Source organism: Erpetoichthys calabaricus, chromosome 11 (genome assembly GCF_900747795.2).
Source record: "Erpetoichthys calabaricus chromosome 11, fErpCal1.3, whole genome shotgun sequence".
Classification (NCBI taxonomy): Eukaryota; Metazoa; Chordata; class Cladistia; order Polypteriformes; family Polypteridae; genus Erpetoichthys; species Erpetoichthys calabaricus.
Window position 1 is genome coordinate 77255702 of NC_041404.2, and position 22751 is coordinate 77278452.

Below are 22751 nucleotides of genomic sequence, written 5' to 3' on the forward strand. Positions count from 1 at the left end.
GATAGATAGATAGATAGATAGATAGATAGATAGATAGATAGATAGATAGATAGATAGATAGATAGATAGATCTTTTAACCACTGGGAAATGCCCTTGCGCCCCTAACCACAGACACAGTAATACCCAACAAAGTTCTGGGTTTAAGTAAAAGATGTTTATTTGTCAGCCACATCTTCAAAATAATCACCCGTGAAAAGATCAATAGCCAATACAATATTTCTTTCAAATTCTTCTTCGTTCCTCCAAGAATGTCGTCCACTGCCTCCCAATTCTGACTCCCTGATGTGAAGCGGCGGGCTTCTTTTCAAGCAAGACCTAGGACCTCTTCCAGTGTCACTGCACTGCATGTTGGGAGAACTTCCAGGTCACATGGAAACCAGTATTGTCTTCCCCTGACAGCACTCTCTGGAGGCACCCAAGGATCCTGACGGGGCTGCACATACATACTCCATTTCCTGTGCAACCCTGTGGGTGCCCTAACTGGGATCAGCCTCGAGGAACACTGCTACCTTCTGTGTGGGGGTATGAACTGTTCCTGAAGTCCACGTTCAGCCAGTCCATTTATTACAGACCAGTCCCAGCCAGGACAAAGATCATAGGGCATTCTGGCTGGGTTGTTTCTCCAGTCCTGCAGCCCTTCCATTATGGCGTCCAGTCTGGGCAAGAACTCTGTCTCCATCCTAGTCTAGATGCCCATCCATCCTCCATGGCACTTGCAATCTAAATATTTAGGCACTCATACATCATATTTTTATTTAGTTCAGTATTCACTATAATTTAAATAGGTTTACTACAGTACTTGCCTTCATTCCATTTTCTAACTTAGGTATTTTGTAAGTAACACAACTTTCCTTATCTATATTGTATGGTGTGTGCTTTTGCTTGAAGGCCACTTGAAAAGGCAATTGGTGCCTATGGCATTTTTCAACTGTACTCTCATTTCCCTGTTGTTGTTATTAATGGGGTTTGGAGGCACTGCGGTGCTGCCGGGACCTGCAATCTAATTATGAATATAATGGCTAACCTAGTGTGCAGAGAGCAGATGCCAAGCGCTATCTCAGGGCGCTAATTGAAGAGATTGATTTCCCGAAATCCTCATTATCAGTTAGCTGCCAGACAGAAGTATACTGTATATTTAGGTATGTGCTTGTAGTTATGTCCATATATTTCATTTTAGAGGGGTTATCCTTTTAATATAAAGAAAGAGAAGCACCACAACAAATGATTCTTCTGATAGAGTGCTTAGCTTCCTGCTTTGCTCCGGTGGTCTTGCTTTTACCAATTTACATTTGTACTCTGCATTAAAGGCAGTGTGCCGTAGTTCCTAAGGACTACACTCTAACACATAAGGTTTCTAATTAAATTCCAGCTGTAAAAACATTAGCATAAACAGCTGCAAAATATATATTTATATCTTTAAAGTGATGTGGTTCAATACAGACAAATAAGCTTGTTTTTTGATGGGCAAAAATGGTTGAGATTTTCTTTTCTTGTGGTTGATAATATTATTAACAGTGAAATGTTTACATAATGTAGTGTTAAAAGAAAATGATTGAGCATCCACTTCATGCCTTTACTGCATAATTAATGTTACTTCTCTGTTTCCTTTCCTTTCTCTCCTTCAGTTATGGAGATATGGTTCCTAACACCATTGCTGGTAAGATCTTCGGATCCATCTGCTCTCTGAGTGGTGTTCTGGTTATCGCTCTGCCTGTTCCAGTTATTGTGTCCAACTTTAGCCGTATTTACCATCAAAATCAGAGAGCAGACAAGCGAAAGGCACAGCAGGTAAGAGGATGTTTATCTAATTCTCTTATCCTTCCTGTCAAAACCAACAAAGCTGGTAAAAAAGTAACAAATAACAAAGCTTATTTGTGATCTGCCAACATCCATTTGCAAAACATATTCATAGCAACTAATCTGTGGTATATGTGTCATACTGTTCATCTGTTCCAGTGGCAATGTTTTTTACAATTCTGCATGAAATGTCAGACATACCTTCACCCTCCCTTTAAGCTGTTTGGCTTTCCCGTATTTTAAAAGTTTAACAAATTGTTACATTACCAAGCAGCCTGACAGAGAACTACTTGTGCCTTTTGACAAATGTTATCTTTCGGTGTTAAATTTGCTCTTTTAGTATTGATTTTTAAGTGAATGTGCAAAAATAAGTGGCATATTTACACTGCTCAGAGATGTACAAACACATCAGGAAGTAAAACTTCAGACACAAAATGTCCTATTTTTGAGTGATGATTACTTTGCTCTTTACCCTAAAAAAATAACTTCACAGTTTCTGTCATTCTGCATGCAGTTTCACTCTCCATAATACATGAAGGATGTACAGTAATTGCAGTAGAGAACGTCCAGATAAGAGTTATCCAACTCATTATTGGCACACAATTAGGACAGGCTGAAGGATCCAAATCCTTTCAGTCTAAGCAAACAAGAGTAAGGGGAGAGCTGATATATATACTACAGAATATTCCTAATGCTGATGACGGCCATTGCTCTAAAATAATTTTTCCAAGTAAGACTGGGCAAGGTTGGAAGCTTAGTAGATTTTACACAACTGTATTCTTAAATTAAATTATAAGTATATATGGAATGTACAGATTTAGAGAAGGTATATCATAGAGTTCTCCAGCAAGAAATGTGGAGATATACGTGAAAGAAGGCAGCACTAGAGATTTATGGAAGGATAGTTAAATACATGTGTGAGGGTGCTTATACACAGGTGAGACTTCAGTAAGCCCATATGTTTTTACTCTAGTTATGGATGTTATTGCTAGGGGAATAACAGATCGGGCCCCATTGTGCATGCTATTTGCAGATGACTTTGTGAAATGTGTAAACACTAAGGATATTGTGGAAAGGAAACTGGCAGAGCAGAGAAGAGCTAGAGGCCTTAAGATTAGCAGAAAAAAAGTCACAATGCCTAAGGTTTATAAGTCAAGACCAAGATGAAGAAGTTAACCTCCAGGGGAATGGCTTAAAAGGCTGGAAAAAATAAACTATCTAACTATGGAGGATGGAGAGCTATATCTAGAAATAAACCATAGAATTCAATCTGGAAAAAGATATTGGGAGTGTTATATGACCTGACCAAAAAATCAGCTCAAGACTGAGGGTAAAGCATATAAAATGGTGTTTAGACCAGCATTGTTGCATGGATCAGAAACTGTGCAGCTAAAAAGGTGCATGAAAGGAAAATGAATGCTACAGAAATGAGGATGTTAAGGTGCATGTGTGGAGTAGCAAGGCTTGATAAGATCAGGAATGAGGGATTAAGAGGTGCTGTTAAAGTTGAGTAGATCTCAAAGAAAATACAGGAAAGAAGGTTAAAGTGGTATGGCTGTATTATGAGAAGAGAGGTGAACAAGGTGGGGAAAAAAGCATGATGGATACAGAGATGTCAGGGTGGAGGAAAAGAGGACAACCACAGAGAAAGTGGATAGACTGTGTGAACCTGTACCAAAGGGAGAAAAGGGGTATTAGGTAAGGAAGTATACAAGCGACGAGAGTGGAGGAGGCTGGTCTGAAACAGTGACCCCACATGAAACCAGTAAAAGCCTTACAAGAAGAAGATAATATAGAAAAGCAGTTCCCTAGATGTATTATTTTGGATACTTTAAGTCACATTTTTGTAAAGAAAGTGATTAGCTGTCCTGTGCTCAGATGTTTGCTCTTATTAAAATGCATGTTTTTCATGATGAACAAATTTTAAGTCAAACAACTCAAAACAGAAATGCAAGAGAGTAGTCTCAGGTAAAGAAAGAAAAGTTTATTTGAAAGAATGAGATATATTTAGCTAAATATTTCATGTTTTTTGTAAATCATTTTCACACTATATACTGCATTTTCCAAATGTTAACACAGCTGCTATTTTGAAAAAGTACTATTCTGATTCAGGGTGGTTTTATTATGATGTCATACATTCATTTTCCAAACCTACTCATTCCAGTATAGAGTGATATGAGTCCAGAGTCTCTCCTGGTAGAATTACACAGACATGGCAAGAACCAGCCTTGAATGGGATACCAGTTAATTGCATGGCAGAAACAGGTCAGATTGGCATCATTAATTCATCAAACCTATGCATCCTTAGAATGTGGTCGAAAACTAGAATCCCCTTCTAAAATCCACACTGACATGCAAATACAACATAGAGACTAACTAAGACAGTGCTAAACACTATACCACCATCCCATCACTTTAGATGTTGTTGTGGAAAGCATAATAATAAGCTCAAATCAACATGTTATCAATCTTTAATAAATTCCATACATTTAACTTAAAAGCATGCAATGAAGTCAGACACATGCTAAAAGCATACAAGATGTGTATGATTTGAAAAGTAACATTTGGATTAATGCTGAAGATCCAGTAAGTATTACAAGGCCTAATGACTGGAATAGTACATGGAACTAAACAACTTTTACTACTCTATGTCTCATTCTTGAGTCAAAAGTAACAGACTCTTACAAAATAAATTAAATTTAAATAATTTTTTCCAAATAAATGTCTTGAAGGGCTACATTCTTCGAGTTTCAGAACCGTCAAATGCCTGTGAACAATGTACTTAACAGTCCTCTTCTAATATTAAAATACTCAAATTTTCCAGATTCTTTCAGTCAATAATAACATGTAAGAATAATTCCTTTAAAGTGCCAGAATTGAAGAAAGGATAGTTTAAATAACATAATTGAATAAGTTTATACCACCATCCCATCGCTCAAATAACATAATTGAATAAGTTTAAAGAGTCTGAGAAGATCATTTATACATAAATCCCTCTGAATACTGTATTCTTTTGTCATATTTGCTTAAAAGGCATCTACAACATATTACCTTTAGAAACCGATCATGTCACTTTAAAACACAGCTGTAGTAAATCCATGAAGTATTCAAAATTAAAACTTTCTATAAGAATTTAAAAATTCACCAAAGTCATCTAACTCTTTATTAGGCTGTGCACCAGCCTGCCAGTGCAACTAACTGTGTTAGAAATTAGTGCCTAAAATTTAATAAAAGCCCGATGATTTGTTTTTCTTAATGGTAGCACTCTTTAGACAAGGTGTTCACCAACACATTGCTGGGTCAAAAGCTTATGTGGACAATTTTGGAAAACATGACAAGGCAATGTCCCTAACAGAATTACCAAGAAATTCTTAAATCTGTTCATATGTGAATAAAATCAAGCGTGCCAAAGTCACAATGGCTACACAGAAAATGTGCTGGACTGACTGACGCAAGGCAAGCAGTGAAAATCAATGTGGGCAATGATGTGTGAGCATTTATGAATAACTCAGTCACTCTCTGAAAGTTGGCTTATTTGTTTTACAAGCTCAGCTATTTGAAAAGTTTTAGAAGATTGGAGAGATTCTGAAATATTAGAGATTCTTTTTCTTCAAGTAAGGGAAGACATGGTGACAAATGTGACAAATTCCCATTCCCATCCATTGCAATATCAGAGGTCCAAGACCTCATTCATGTTTGACATTAAATGAGCACTGAATTTAAAACCTTTAGCTAATGGTCTGAAGTCAACTAAGAATTGCATATTACTATCACTTTGACTTTCGTTTTTTTATTTTCTAATTATGACTAATTCAAGCATGTATTTAGTCTAGTTGTAGATGCCAGAGGGTGGCACAGTGGGTAGTGCTGCTGCTTCACAGTTAGGAGACCCGGGTTCGCTTCCCGGGTCTGCCCTGCGTGGAGTTTGCATGTTCTCCCCGTGTCTGCGTGGGTTTCCTCCCACAGTCCAAAGACATGCAGGTTAGGTGCATTGGCGATTCTAAATTGTCCCTAGTGTGTGCCCTGCGGTGGGATGGTGCCCTGCCCGGGGTTTGTTTCCTGCCTTGTGCCCTGTGTTGGCTGGGATTGGCTCCAGCAGACCCCCATGACCCTGTAGTTAGGATATAGTGGGTTGGATAATGGATGGATGGATGTAGATGCCAGAGTGACACACCACTATTTAGATGAATGTAGACTTTTCCTTCCATTTCCATTACTGTTTTTAACACTACCTGACAGACTTTCTAGGAAGGTCATACATTTCTCTCTGATAAATCTGAAGCGTTCCTTCTTTGAATAAGTCAATGCCTGTGGGGACAGAAGGCTCAGCCTCCCTTTTATCCAGTAAATTGTTTTTTACCTGCCAGTTTTTACTAAATTTACATGATGTTTCTGCACAGAATTTCAACATCCTTGACTTCTGGCTTTGTAACTAACATGTCATACTTTCTCATCTTTAACAGGAAATTCATTTATGTTGCCAGCAAAGATTATACATATTTTCTTTACTTGCAACACCTTTCACACTTCTATTATCGATTTAAAATGCATTAGGTATTGTTAGTTTTTCAGTGTTTAACTGACTACTAACCTTATGGATGAACATGGAGCGTTCACTTCTGTGTTGGCAAGACTGACTCAGTTGGCTTTGTGTAAAAAGTCAAATTCTGCATAATGTGAAGCTTAGACTTTAATCAACAGGATTGAACAGTGTCCCTAAAAGTATTTAATAAATTTCACAATATTATAACCCCACTTGGAATTGTTTATGTGGAAGTATTTCAAAATAAAAAATTGTGCCAAAAAAAAATCAATGGCCTAATCCATCTTCTGTATGAGTTTGAATCCATACTAGTGTAGCAGTAATCAAGCCATAAATGAATGACAGAACTGGGAGTGATAAAGGCCATTTGTTTGCTATCCATATTTTACATGTTTAGTAGTAACAATGTTTCTCTTCATTTTTGTGCAGTTTTTTGTTTAATATATATTGATTTTTATTTTTTTACTAACTTTCATGGACACCCAATATCAGTAACATTTTTTTCAATTTAAGAGAAGGTGTTCTCATATCCTGTGCTGTTATTTTCATAATTGAATATCAAAGATTGCCTTTGATACCATACTGTATGTGTGTAATGGAACCACTGGGCTATTACAATGTGATGATCTTCATTACTCTCACAAACATCACCCACCTCTTCAGCTATACTCATTCCAATGGAAATGTTTCTAGAATTTTTTCCAATGTTCTGTCAGAAACCTGGTGTCCAACCACAATGTGCATCACAATTTCCTTAGTGGAAATGGCTGCCAAACATTATTGTTTATATCCTCAGTAATCTCATTTGCTTTTGCAAAATATTGCACTGCAAAAACTAGACAAGAAAACTTTAAATGGGAGTTGTTTTGCTTTTATTTAGCAAAAAAAAAAAAATCTGCCAATAGGGTAAATAAAATTTACTTTATTAGATTTCTTAACACTAGAATCCCTGAAGCCTTAAAAAAATTGTAATCCTTGTCCACCTTAATTTCCTTTACACCTCTCCATCATGTAATGAATTATTATTATTATTATTATTATTATCAGCGTCTTTTGTTTTGTCAATGTGTCGATCAGCGCAAGCAGCCTGCTGTCCCATTCCCAGCCTTGATGGAGCTCAGCTCGGGGAAAAAGTTCTCCCAGCTCAAACCAAGGCTCCTTATCTGCGTATGGGGTGCCTGGAGTTGTGTAGGATAAATAATACAGTATATCATTATTTGGGATACATGCATTTCATGTGTCTTCCGTGTCTACAAAGATCTGGATAAGTGTAGGATGAAAGGAAATGTGAATGAAGAAAAAAAAAATAATTCGATTTACATGTTACTGTCAATGAGTTACAAACCCAAGCTCAAATGTCAATGATTTTTTTTATTTTGGTTATATGGGGAGAGTGGTGGCTCTGAGGCTAGGGATTTGCACTGGCAATCGGAAAAAAGTCACGCCAAAAGTGACTCTACTCCGTTGGGCCTTTGAGCAAGGCCCTTAACCTGCAATTGCTCCGTCCTGGATATGACATTAATCTGCATCCAGCCCTTGGGGTTCATGGCAGAATTGGCACTCCAGCCACCATAAAAAAACCTCACACTGTTCCATTCCATAGCTGCACTCGGGTCCTAATCTGGGATCCTGAGTTGGTTTGTCATGTGGTGGGTGCGGCAGTGTGCTGTATCAGTGCGTGCTCCTAACTTCTCTCTGTGATATTTGGACTAAAGTTTTCACACATTATACACTTCACGTCATTATTAGTATAACATGGAAAAAGTTTCTGCTTTAGGTATGTGTTCAGTATTTCTTGCCTCGCATTTCCTTTCATCCTATACTTACCCAGATCTTTGTAGACACAACACACATGAAATGCATGTGTTCCAAATAACAATTTACTGTATTATTTACCCTATACAACTCCAGGCGCCGTGGTGGGCCCCTGCCCGGGATTGGTTCCTGCCTTGTGCCCTGTGTTGGCTGGGATTGGCTCCAGCAGACCCCCGTGACCCTGTGTTCGGATTCAGTGGGTTGGGAAATGGATGGATGAACTCCAGGCAGCTCACATTCAGATAAGGAGCTTTGACTTGAGCTGGGAGAACTTTTTGCCCGAGCTAAGCTCCATCAAGGCGGGGGATGGGACAGCAGGCTGCTTGTGCTCATCGACAAATTTTATAAAACAAAAGGTGCTGATGGAGAGGTGTGAAGGGATTTAATGTGGGCCAGGATTACGAGTTTTTTTGTAGACTTCAGGGATTCTAGTGTTAAAGTAAGCTAAATAATTGTAAATACAAATTTTCTGATAAGTCAATAATTCTCACAATAAGGGGAACAAGAATTAATGTCATGATATAAATACATTTCACTTGCTTAGATTTAAATTTTTGCAGTGTAGTCTTATGCAGCAGTAAAGTGTGGTGTGGCATTGAGTCAGAGGTATGGTATTGTGTATCATAGGCTACAGAAGTTGGTCATATGAAATATCTAATGCAGGAGTTCTTTGCTGCATTATTCTTTACTTTCACAGTGTTGAAATTATCGTGTTGGCTCTAATACAAGGGCAGCCCGGTGTTTCATTTTCTGTCATTTCAACCAGGAGTATATTGCAGAAGTTATGTAATGTACCAAGGCAGGAGATGGATATTTGGTACGATATAAGTAGCCATCAGACATCCATAATCTCTGGCAGCAAGTCACACATGCACAACTTAATGTCAAGGAGGTGTACATTAGAGTCTCCTGAACTGCTCTCCACACTGAGTATTAGTCTGGGGACATCGCTTTTTTTTCATTGCATAATAAATAAATTGGAAATGTTCCTTCACTGGACTGATTTTTTCTCTCTTACATCCACAAAAAATCACACTTTGGATCTTCATCCACCACTTTAACAGGTATCAGTATGTAGAGATGTGTCAGCTGGGGATGAAATGCTTTTCTTTCTATGTAGATCTGTTATTTCTATTACATGAAACAGTGCACTGAATTAGCTACACAAAGCCCTTTCTCATACCATAACAAAATAAGTCATTTTATAAATATGAGTGACCACTCAATTTGTTAAATGTATTTGGTTATCTTATCCTTCATTAAAGTAAGCTAGTGATTATAAAATATATATTTGCAATATTTTCCTGTAATTTTTGAACAGATCCAATCAAACCTAATAAAAGCAGTGCAAATTACTGCTGTTTGAATTTATGTTTGACAGCGACCCTCTTCTACTGTCCACATCCATATTTCCTCATTAATCTAATCTCCCTCAGTTGTTCCTGCCAAAGCTTCTTGCATGTAATTACTCTTCTGCTCTGGCTTCATAATTCAGAAAGCATTTAATTTTATTTCACTCTATATGATATACTTTTACCTCATTGCCCTAACAAGTGCTGTGGTCACAATCTTGAACAAATGCAACTTAAATGCCAATTTTTTAATTTTTTGAATACAAAAACTCTAAGCAATGTCAGTTGTTTCATTGCTATACAGTGTATGAGCTGTATTCCATCCACAACATCCACTTTTCATTTTGTTTAACAAGTAGTTCAGTAACAGTCGGTAGCACACTACATGGCTTCTAGACGGAGAGGATAATAGACTCCATTGCTGCAGTCGATGATCTTGTCTCCTTGAGGATGTCAGTTTACACAACATCAGTCCCTGATCACTTTCCAGCACAGTTTTACATTTTTGCAAGCTCATGTGACAGGAATTTATCCAACAATCCTAGATATTCTTTTTAAAAATTGTAGCTTTTTATTTGTGCTCTTTTCAAATGTTTCCAAAGTTGTTGCTAGCTCTGCTAATCATCAAACAGTCTGGTGGGGCCAATCATATTTCTCTGTTCATTATATTCATGCAATAGCAGTTTGAAAAACACAAAAGAATCCACTTTAATAAAAGGATAAGTGGCTGTGTGTCTGTCCAGTTGCTATATCACTGACATTCCAAAAGATAGTGCATCACAAACATTTTTAGTAATAAAATGCATTGCTTTTGTCATTCCAACAGATGGCACATCACAGACATTAACACTGCTTTTATGAACCCATGCCAAATGGTACATAACAGAGGCATATGCATTAAACGGTGCACTGTAAACGTTAACACGAAGGTCTACGTTAGATTTCAGTCTGTCTTAGACGGGTAGCACAGCAGTTTACGCAATCTTGTGCTATGGTATGTCTGTTCATTTCTATGCCCCCATTGTGATTTCTAATGCCCACACTGTATCTCTCATTAAGCTGTTTGGCAACATTTGATTTGCCCTGTACAGCTAACATAATAGTGTTCCACAGGTTCCTTTGACAATTGTTACAATTTGACACTATTATTTTAGAGATATGCTTCATCTTCAGTTCCAATAATACAACTCAGTGTCTGACCCTTAGCGAGTCACTTAACTACTGTACAGCATTCTGACCTTGCACATCATCTAATATACAATAATAAAAAAGTCTAAAGTATCTGACTAAAATAAAAGTCATGGAAAACAAAAGACAAGAGTATGTACCGAATGGCTACCAAGTGATTTTCAGTTACAATAAATACTTTAGAAGATACTTTAGGGCTTTACCCGGTTACCTGTGCATTGCATTATAGCCATTTAAAATAAATTCTCTACCCAGCTACATCTCTCTTGGTTATTAATTTAAAGTTACATTGACTATAATGATTTCACAGTATAATTAATGACTTAAAGGACACTTGTTAAATTAAAAATGTACATGCACCTCATGCAATATGTATTCTCATCTTTATCATCAAATTCATCAATCGCTAGCTACTAGAAACTGCATAATTTTAATATCATTTGGAGGTTGAATATTAGAGTAGGTTTTCTATCCATCCCGTAATTCTTTTAGCACTGTTGTGCCCTGAAGTGGCCAGACGTGTCAAAGGTGATGTAATGTTTGTTGTCAAATTCAGATTACAATGCATTTTTCCACATTGATTGTAGCAAATGCATTTCACTAGTGTCTTCAAACATAGATGCAGGTCTGTAGACTGGAAGCAATTTGGGCTCTTTTGTCAACACAATATCCACGAATTCCCAGAATTTCCAGGCAATCATCCTTTATTTTTCATTTTAGTTCCATTAGGATTTTTTTTCCTTGTATACAAAGAATAAATGAAAAAAAAAACCCTCAGTACTTATAGTTTAAATTTAACGAGGATGCATTTAATTTAAATCACTTAATTCAACGTGAAGCATCATTTACTTAAATTAGCTGATTAAATCGCATTTACAATCTTATGCACATACTGTCTAATTGTAAAGCTTTGATGAGAATTTCAGTTTTGTTCATGCCTTAATGTTAGAGCCATTGATCCAGTCTGTTTGTATATTTAGAGAAAGGTGCTCTGTTCAGAGTGGTTTCAGGTCTCGCAATGTAAATAATGTACAGAATATCCCTTTGAGAAAGCCTAGCTGCATTTTTTGTGCCACTTACTGGAAGTAATTAACTGTGTCTTACATAATCATACAAGATAGGATCTTTACACAGTTTTTTTATTCTGAATGGAATTTAATGTAAGAGTGCACTCATAGTCTTTGTTAATGTTGGTATTGTCAATTGGTTACGTACAAGTTAATAAACTAACCAAATAAAACACATGCAGATTGCTGAACTGAAGTGTAAAAGTTTTTTTTTTTCATCCTACAATGAAAGCTTTCCAAGTTCAGAGTCCTAACTGCACTTCACCAGTACTCTGTATATCTGTTTATATTCTAGGTCCTGCGTATCTGTTTTTCAAAAAATAAGGAAAGGGTCCAACAAACGTAAAACCATCTACTACATAATAAAATGCTTCTGTCCATGTCAGGTTTCTCTGTGCAAAATGATTGGTCAGTTTGATTTTTTTGGCTCAGTGGTGGGGAAGATGACATAATACATTAAGGATGCAAAGTTCAATTTCTGATTATGGCAAGGAGTTAAAATGAAGCATTTCAAAGACAACCAAGCAAATAATGTACCAAGCAACTCTGGGTTGCTCAGTGCTAAGATGAGAAAGATGGGAAGCATTTTCAAGAATACAAATGATGTTTTCACAGTGGGTACCATTGCTGGTAGTCAAAAAGAGGATGGGAGATGAGCAATGTGCCTTGAAATGACAAAGTCTGAGAAGCAGGCTTTATAGGAATATGATAGACAGAGGAATTGCCAGGCAAAAGAGGTTGAGATACACATGAGGATACTGAGGAAAGGAATAGGAGGAACACTAAGGATACATGCAGGGCAAGAAATTTTTTAACTTATTTTAGAACCTGTATTCACCAGATAACATAGCCAGTGTCATTATAAAATATTTAGGAAGTAACCTAACATGAAACATGGACTGAAACATGAACACCATGATAAAAAATACCAATATAGAAAAATGGCAGAATAAATAAACCAGTAACAAAAATCTACAATAAACAGCTAATAGTCATTCAAATAAAGAAACATTTAGAGACAGACAGACAGACAGACAGACAGACAGACAGACAGACAGATAGACAGACAGATAGATAGATAGATAGATAGATAGATAGATAGATAGATAGATAGATAGATAGATAGATAGATAGATAGATAGATAGATAGATAGATGCATACATATATACATACTTTATTGATCCCAAGGGAAATATAAGATGATTGTGAACCCTGGAATGTCCACGCTAGCATCAGGAATGTTGTCAGTTAGCCACATCTCCATCAGACACAACAAACTGCTCTCCTGATAGACCCAATGGTTTTTAACTTGTGCTGTCCATCTTGTTGATCAGTGAGCTTACATTCTCCATTACCACCAATGGAAAAGATGGTTTATATTTCCTGTATTTGCTCAGATGCTTCACCTTTACCTTAGTGCCAGCCCTGAATCCCCGATACCTGTGGCTCAGGTGAGCTGCAGTCCACCAAAGCATCTCTTAGTTTGAAGTGCGAATAGGTCTTCCTTTGTGTAAACAAAGTTACTGCTGCTTGATTGCATTGTAAAAAATTCTATATCCACAGGAAAATTAAACAAAAGCACTGCACACATAGTAGACAAAAAGTTGAGAAGAAAACTATATGCTATAAGTAAAGAAAAAAAGAAAAGAAACAAAAATGTTGTAACATAGATGGAGCTACTGGTTTTTGGAAGGCAGAGGTTAAGTGTTTAGATAGATGAAACCCCCTTTCATCATGCGATTATCACCCATTTACTATTGCATAGTTAAAAATACTGACAGGAGGGCCAAAGGCAATTTGCAGACAAAAGGTGTGGCTAGAGGTCTACCCTGTAAGTTAGAACTTCCAGAGACACCATAACATTAACAAAAAGAGCCAGTCCAACACCTTGCAAGTGAGAATTGTACTGCCCTCTGGAGCATGAGAAGCTACTTCTCTTTCAGAAGACCCTCCAATCTGATCAGATCAAGAAGCCGGGTTTTCGCTTTTTAAAGTGCCAAATGAGGAACACTCCCACCTGGTAGTTGGTACTCAGGTGTGGTCTCCGTGTGGTGAAGCTTAAATTGAAAACGGCAAAAGCAACTGTTGCACTTGAATGTTTGGTAATGGCAATAAAACTCCTTTGGTTTCCAAAGTTCAGAGCCGAAACTACACTTCCCAAGTACTCTATATATCTATTTTTATGTCCTAGGTCCCACCTATCTATTTCTCAAAATAAAGGGAACGGTCCAACAAACATAGAAACCTCCATCCATCCATCCTCTTCTGCTTATCCGAGGTCGGGTCGTGGGGGCAGCAGCTTGAGCAGAGATGCCCAGACTTCCCTCTCCCCGGCCACTTCTTCTAGATCTTCTGGGAGAATCCCAAGGCGTTCCCGGGCCAGCTGGGAGACATAGTCCCTCCAGCGTGTCCTGGGTCTTCCCCGGGGCCTCCTCCCGGTTGGACGTGCCCGGAACACCTCACCAGGGAGGCGTCCAGGAGGCATCCTGATCAGATGCCCGAGCCACCTCATCTGACTCCTCTCGATGCGGAGGAGCAGCGGCTACTCTACTCTGAGCCCCTCCCGGATGACTGAGCTTCTCACCCTATCTTTAAGGAAGAGCCCAGACACCCTGCCGAGGAAACTCATTTCAGCCGCTTGTATTCGCGATCTCGTTCTTTTGGTCACTACCCATAGCTCATGACCATAGGTGAGAGTAGGAACATAGATCGACTGATAAAATTGAGAGCTTTGCCTTACGGCTCAGCTTCTTTTTCACCACGACAGACCTATGCAGAGCCTGCATCACTGCGGGCACCGCACCGATCCGCCTGTCGATCTCATGCTCTATTCTTCTCTCACTCGTGAACAAGACCCCAAGATACTTGAACTCCTCCACTTGAGGCAGGATCTCGCTCCCAACCCTGAGAGGGCACTCCACCCTTTTCCGGCTGAGGACCATGGTCTCGGATTTAGAGGTGCTGATTCCCATCCCAGCCGCTTCACACTCAGCTGTGAACCGATCCAGAGAGAGCTGAAGATCACGGCCTGATGAAGCAAACAGGACAACATCATCTGCAAAAAACAGTGACCCAAACCGGACGCCCTCAACACCCTGGCTGCACCTAGAAATTCTGTCCATAAAAGTTATGAGCAGAATTGGTGACAAAGGGCAGCCCTGGCGGAGTCCAACTCTCACTGGAAATGGGTTCGACTTACTGCCGGCTATGCGGACCAAGCTCTGAAACCGGTTGTATAGGAACTGAACAGCCCTTATCAGGGGGTCCGGTACCCCACACTCCCGGAGCACCCCCCACAGGATTCCCCGAGGGACACGGTCAAACACCTTTTCCAAGTCCAAAAAACACATGTAGACTGGTTGGGCGAACTCCCATGCACCCTCCAGGACTCTGCTAAGGGTGTAGAGCTGGTCCACTGTTCCGCGACCAGGACGAAAACCACACTGTTCCTCCTGAATCCGAGGTTCGACTATAGACTTTTCCAGGGAGGCTGAGGAGTGTGATCCCTCTGTAGTTGGAACACACCCTCCGGTCCCCCTTCTTAAAGAGGGGGACCACCACCCCGGTCTGCCAATCCAGAGGCACTGTCCCTGATGTCCATGCGATGTTGCAGAGACATGTCAACCAAGACAGCCCTACAACATCCAGAGCCTTGAGGAACTCTGGGTGTATCTCATCCACCCCCGGGGCCCTGCCACCAAGGAGTTTTTTGACCACCTCAGTGACCTCCCAGAGATGAGGGAGTCCCCAGGCTCTGCTTCCTCATTGGAAGGCATGTTAGTGGGATTGATGAGGTCTTTGAAGTACTCCCCCCACAGACCCACAACGTCCCGAGTCGAGGTCAGTAGCGCACCATCCCCACCATATACAGTGTTGACACTGCACTGCTTCCCCCTCCTGAGACGCCGGACGGTGGACCAGAATCTCTTCGAAGCCGTCTGAAAGTCTTTCTCCATGACCTCCCCAAACTCCTCCCATGCCCAGGTTTTTGCCTCAGCAACCACCGAAGCCGCATTCCGCTTGGCCTGCCTGTACCTATTAGCTGCCTCCAGAGTCCCACAGGACAAAAGGGACCGGTAGGACTCCTTCTTCAGCTTGACAGCATCCCTCACCGCCGGTGTCCACCAATGGGTTCGGGGATTGCCGCCACGACAGGCACCGACCACCTTACGGCCACAGCTCCGGTCAGCCGCCTCAACAATAGAGGCACGGAACATGGCCCATTCGGACTCAATGTCCCCCACCTTCCTCGGGACGTGGTCAAAGTTCTGCCGGAGGTGGGAGTTGAAGCTACTTCTGACAGGGGGCTCTTCCAGACGTTCCCAGCAGACCCTCACAACATGTTTGGGCCTACCAGACCTGACTGGCATCCTCCCCCACCATCGAAGCCAACTCACCACCAGGTGATGATCAGTTGACAGCTCTGCCCCTCTCATGACCCGAGTGTCCAAGACATGTGGCCGCAAGTCCGACGACACGACCACAAAGTCGATCATCGAATTGAGGCCTAGGGTGTCCTGGTGCCAAGTGCACATATGAACACCCCTTTGCTTGAACATGGTGTTCGTTATGGACAATCCGTGACAAGCACAGAAGTCCGATGACAAAACACCACTTAGGTTCAGATCGGGAGGGCCATTGCTCCCAATCACGCCCTTCCAGGTGTCACTGTCATTGCCCATGTGAGCATTGAAGTCTCCCAACAGTACGAGGGAGTTCCCAGAAGGTATGCCCTCTAGCACCCCCTCCAGGAACTCCAAAAAGGGTGGGTACTCTGAACTGCTGTTCGGTGCAAACGCACAAACAACAGTTAGGACAAGGCTACCCTCTCGTCCACCGGGGTAAACCCCAATGTACAGGCTCCAAGTCGGGGGGCAATAAGTATGCCCACACCCGCTCTGAGCCTCTCATCGGGGGCAACTCCAGATTGGTAGAGAGTCCAGCCCCTCTCAAGGAGATTGGTTCCCGAGTCCAAGCTGTGCGTCGAGGTGAGCCCAACTATATCTAGCCGGAACCTCTCAACCTCACGCACTAGCTCAGGCTCCTTCCCCTTCAGAGAGGTGACATTTCACGTCCCAAGAGCCAGCTTCTGTAGCCGAGGTTCGGACCACCAAGGTCCCCGCCTTTGGCCACCACCCAACTCACACTGCACCCGACCTCCTTGGCCCCTCCCACAGGTGGTGAGCCCATGGGAAGGGGGACCCACGTTGCCTCTTCGGGCTGTGCCTGGCTGAGCCCCATGGGTGCAAGCCCGGCCACCAGGTGCTCGCCAACGAGCCCCACCTCCAGGCCTGACTCCAGAGGGGGGCCCCGGTGACCCGCGTCCGGGCAAGGGAAAATGCTGTCCAAATTTTTTGTTCATCATATAAGGTCTGTTGAACCGCACTTTGTCTCTTCCCTCACCTAGGACCAGTTTGCCTTCAGTGGCCCTACCAGGGGCATAAAGCCCCGGACAACAGAGCTCCTAGGATCATTGGGACACGCAAACCCCTCCACCACGATAAGGTGGCAGTTCGAGGAGGGGAACACAGAAACATCTACTATATAATACCAGTAACGGCACACTGCATGATAATGTGCAGTGAATACACTTGACTTGAGCATTCATAGTATTCATCCTCTTTCTTTCACTGTACATTTATCATTCATTTGCTCAGAGGTTGATGTGCTTGCTGCTTACTGAGCAGCTCTTCTTTTCTCCACCCTAGTGGCCCGCTTGTTCTCTTCTTTCATCGGCCTCTTTTCGCGTTAAAACTGATTAAGTCAGTGTTTGTGTTGCAATTACTGGCAGCTTTCGAGAGTTAATTCTACAATAAAATAAAATAAAAATAAAAAGAGGAATAACCTTGCAGGTCAATTATCACCCCATAAGCAGATAGTAGAGTTCATGTAGTTTATGTGTACCAAATTTCAGGTCAATAGGTCAAACAGTTTGTGAACTACAGGTGATTTAAAATCCTGGACAGACAAACGAACAGCTATGGTAGCATATTATATAAGAAGAAAATGCTACTGTCTGTGTGAGTGTTTTCACTTTGATACTTCAAGAGACTGGTTGAGTTGTTGGCAAGTATTCTTGTATATTTGTAAGTATATTTTAAAACTCCCACACAATCCCTCCCGGTAAAGTTCATAACTTAGTTTCCTTTTAAAGTCTTTGAACAGTAACAATAGTGCTAGTAGCAGCCATATTGTCAAACATACAGCACACATCCAACTAACATGCAACATGCCAGCACCTTACAAATCCATGATAAACAGGAATGCATTAAAATACATAACTTCACTTTAGTTATTAGTAAAATTAATTCTGCTTTACTGATGTAACAAGGTGCAAACTTATTTGTATTGGGTAGAACTTCATTAGCTGAGAATCAGGCATATTCACAAGTGTACCCGAGGCAGATACAAAAATCTGGGAACAGAAAATACAATGCATCTTTACACATGAGCACAAAAAATAAACTTTACTATTATCCTGTGTAAGGGATGGACGCCAGTTTATCCCGGCTGGGATGCCCCAGTAACGGAAGGATGGGGAAAGGCAGCTTATCAAAGATACTTCCTCCCCCAGGGAGATAGATGGCAGCTTCCCTGGACTGCAGCGGTGCCCCGGATGCCCGCAGGGCACTATGGGACTTGCAGTTCAGCAACACAGCCCTGCTGTGTACTGTGGGTGCCACCAGGAGACACTGCAGGGAGACTGGGGATTCCCTACTGTTTACATATCCCGGAAGTACTTCAAAGTCACAGAGACATAAGCACAGAAGTACTTCCGGGCTGAAGAAAAATCAAATTCTCCATCTGAGTGCTAGCAAGTCACGTGGGTGGAAGAACAGAAGCACTTCTGTTACCATGGGATCTGGGTTTCTTTACAGATCTCTCTACCAATATAGGCTCTATTGACTCAAAACGACATCTGCTTAGTGTCTTTCTCCTGTCCAGTAGGAACTCAGAATTAAATCTATAGTACTAAACAAAAGGGTGCATCTTAGTCTGTGGTTTTAAGTAAGAAAGGTTTTCATCCATCCACCCATCCATCTTCCCAACACTTTTATCCAGGGCAGGGTCATGGGGCAGCTGGAGACTATCTCAGGAAGCATAGGGCTGTGAAAGTTATTTATGGTACATGTACAGTATGTCCTCTAGTCAAAGTCTCTGTTTGTCTAAAGCTAGCTTTATTCCCATTTTCTCACATAATAATTTTTCTCTGCTGGGGAGATTTTCCAGGGGAAAAAAAGCACAAGGATGCAACTTCCTACTGTCAGGAAAATGCAGTAACAGTGCTGTCCCTACCTTGATATTTGACTCATCAACCTCTAATTCATACTGTAATGAACAGTCAGGATCCTGCAAAATAAGAGTAGGCGTGAATTGAATTTTTAATTAAATAAAGGCTTACAGAACCTCATCTGACAAAGCAATTGACTTAGTTGATTTCTTGATTTCTTAGTAAGAGGATTGATTAAAGAAGCTGGGGTGTTTTTATTAATGTTCTATAAACAAAATCAATGAACCTTTGGGCCTGTTTTTGTTGAATTTGGCATTGCCTGCTCCAAAGTGGCTTCTATTTCTCCAGATTCCATATTTAACCCTTATCAGTGATTACATACCTTATAAATTAAATTGATGGTTTATTTACAAGCAATTTATTGCTTCCTATTGTCTTTAAAATGTCCCAGATATGTCCTTATGTTGGACTAAATTAATAATAATGAGAATGTCATCAAAATAAACTAACAAATCTCCTACATCTGCAATGAGGTCATTTACAACAAACTGGAAAAAAGCATTTGACAATCCATGTGGCCTCACTACATATTCATAATGTCTCAAAAATGCCTTAAATGGAGTTTTCCAATCTGACCTTCACACATACTGATTAAATTGTATGCTTTTAGTAAATCCACATCATTAAAAACTGTTGAATTGTAGACTTAATGAAGCTGTTTTTTCTGATGATTTTTTTAGTTCCCCTATAAATAATGCAGAGTTAAAGAGTGTCATACTTTTCTCAACAAAAAATCTGAAACAGACTGAATTGTTTGATGGGCCAAAAAAAATTGCAAATTTTCTTTAATAGAAGTCTCCAAAGTTTTTGTTTCAAGTGCCTGCATACAAGAATATCCTGTTAGTTTCCAGAATCAAATTAATGGCTCTATCATATTCTTTGTATGGTGGTAATACTAATGACTCTTGTTTGCTGAATGCCTAAACAAAATGCAGTTAACGGGTAGGAACGGCTTATATAGTACAGCTGGAGCAAAACTGAAAAAAGGAGTGTACAGAGTGGTCCTAAAGATGAAAATCATGAAATAGCAAAGACAAACGGTTGTGCACCAAAAGTTTGTAACAAGAGATCTAACAAAAGTACATTTCAGGTATGTGTCCACAAACTTGGACAACGATAAACATGCAGTACTCATTTATATATTGGTGTATCATCGAAATTAACCTACAAAATGGTAGCACATTAGAAAACAAAAAGCTGTTGCAGTTTTTCTCAAAATTAAACAATAATTCATATACATAGTGCATTGCTTGAGACAGGTGACTCAGAGGAGGTCCTCCCCATCTTTCTTAACTAAATTAATGATGCTGTACTTTCATTCTACTGTATGCTATGCTATTGTCACAATTTGGCTGAACAACAGTCACGCAGGAAAATCATCGAGGTTGTCAGGTGGGCCCCCCACCCTCTCTCAAATATTGTTTCTTTGCATTTAATGCCCATGATACTGAGAAGGTTTCAACAGTGCATGTGATGTCTCACACTCACCCCTCTCCTTTCCCGATGGCTGAGGTTCAGCCACTGCTAAACACTTCCCCCTCAGATATTTCTAAACCTACTATGAATTTTAAACCTACATAAATAAATAATTACTAAAATACCACTGTGAATAAATGATAGAATACCAATTCTACCCTGTACGTGACTATTCTGGCAACCTCAGAGGTAAACTCCATTCGGAGTCGCACAAAATAGTCTTGTACTACGAGCCTTTTCCAGTAACCTCTGAGGAACTCAGATTGGAATAGTGCTAGACAGGCTTGGGCTTTCTTGCCTAAATCACCTAACTAAAACCACACACCTACCCCTTCTAAACTTCCATAAAACATCATTACACTCTTATAAGTCATAGAGCCCTAAAACATCAATCTACACTCCCTATCCATAGCACGGTATCATTTGTGAAACAAAACCTCACTAATACACAAACTTAAAAATACAGTTAAAAGCCATAAAACGAATATGCTATAATGCACACCAAATAATACATACCTCAGAACCTCCAGTGGAACCTTGGTTCACGAACATCTCTGAACACGTACAAATCAGGTTACGACCAAAAAGTTCACCAAACTTTTGCATCTGTTCACGACCACACACTCGGTATACAAACAAGCCAGTTTCCCTTTCCGCACGTGTTCAGTCTCTCCCTGTGCATTCCCTGTGCAGCGAGCGAGAGAGAGCGCAAGAGAGTGAGCGGGAGAGAGAGACACACACTCACATATGCATGCGCGAGAGAGAGAGAAAGAGACACACACACACAGGCACGTGCGAGAGAGCAAGCAAGCAAGAGAGAGAGGGCTGGCCGCATAAGGTTAAAGATTGCACCAGGCTTGTTTTTAAAGAGATTGATTCAAGCATTGTTTTAACCTCGTTGTATTTAATGACTTTTTTCTATTGGATTTTAACCTCCACTTCACTTCTGTTTACAGCGATCAGTTCGTAGCGTGCATAGTTTAAATGTTACTTTTTTTGGTTGTTTATTAAATTATGGATTATTCAAGTGTTCATTTTTTTCCCTGTGCTTAAAACTCATTAAAAAAAGTGTTTTTAGCGAGCGGTTTGTAGCACTATAGCACAAACTCTTGCAATGTTAGTTTTCTCTGTTGTTCAAGGTTTTCTCAGTGTTATTCAATGTTTTTACATTTAGTTTACTACAGTTTGGTCCAGATCTAACTATGCAATGCAATGCAATAATTGCATAGTTAGATCTGGACCACCCTATATTACGCTGTGCATTCTATGGTATAATCTATACATATAATTCTCTAAGCCATCGCCAGAGCGGGCAAGACACCCATGAAAGCACGCAGGAAGGAGCCATATATAGACTCTCTAAGCCGCTGCCAGAGCGGGCAAGACACCTATGAAAGCACGCAGGAAGGAGCCACGCCCACCAACTCTAAGACCATTGGTTATGACGAAAACTCACACAGCCATGCCCACCAACTCGGACACAACGCCTCGGAAAACACGTTGTCATTTCTGTTTGTCTGTGCTACAGTCCACATGCAGCTCTGAGCCACGTTGACTTTTTGGTTATGACGCACGACTGCGTGCAACATCACAAACTGTGTTACATGCTACATACAGCAATTCGCATCCGCGACAAACATGCGTCTTCTTAGATGGTCCTGCAGGAACACGGAAAACGTTTCCCCGCCCACCAACACTCCTTATTTCCCAGCCCGCGTTCACCCTCGCTCTCTAGGCATTCCCACTGCCTGCTCATGTGCCCGGACGAAACAACTCACCAACCACTCCGTAAGTCACTTTCGTCTGTGCTAGGAGTCCACATGCACCTCCGAGCCACGTTGACTTTTCATTATTCTTTACGGTTATGACGCACACACCACCATCGCAAACTGTTTTACATGCCATGGTCTTAGAGTTGGTGGGCGGGTCTCCGTGAGTTGCTCTTGCGAGCGGGCACTTGACCAAGTGGTGTGTATGCTTTGAGAACAAGGGTGGACGCGGCAGGACCATGCAAGAACAGGCATGTTTGTCGCGGATGTGAATTGCTGAATGCAGTGTCTAAAACAGTTTGCGAGGGGTATCCCATCCATCCATCCATTATCCAACCCGCTGAATCCGAACACAGGGTCACGGGGGTCTGCTGGAGCCAATCCCAGCCAACACAGGGCACAAGGCAGGGAACCAATCCTGGGCAGGGTGCCAACCCACCGCAGGACACAC

The 22751-nt window shown here is 40.9% G+C and overlaps 1 protein-coding gene across 3 annotated transcripts in view; it reads left to right on the plus strand.

Moving 5' to 3' along the window:
- The window catches only part of kcnd1 (potassium voltage-gated channel, Shal-related subfamily, member 1), a 291138-nt gene that overhangs the window by 166882 nt on the left and 101505 nt on the right, over positions 1-22751 (plus strand). For all 3 annotated transcript variants that reach the window (XM_028792781.2, XM_028792782.2, XM_028792783.2), the window contains exon 3: positions 1627-1789. In XM_028792781.2, coding sequence (XP_028648614.1) covers positions 1627-1789 — 163 coding nt within the window. The remainder of the gene's footprint in view (positions 1-1626; positions 1790-22751) is intronic.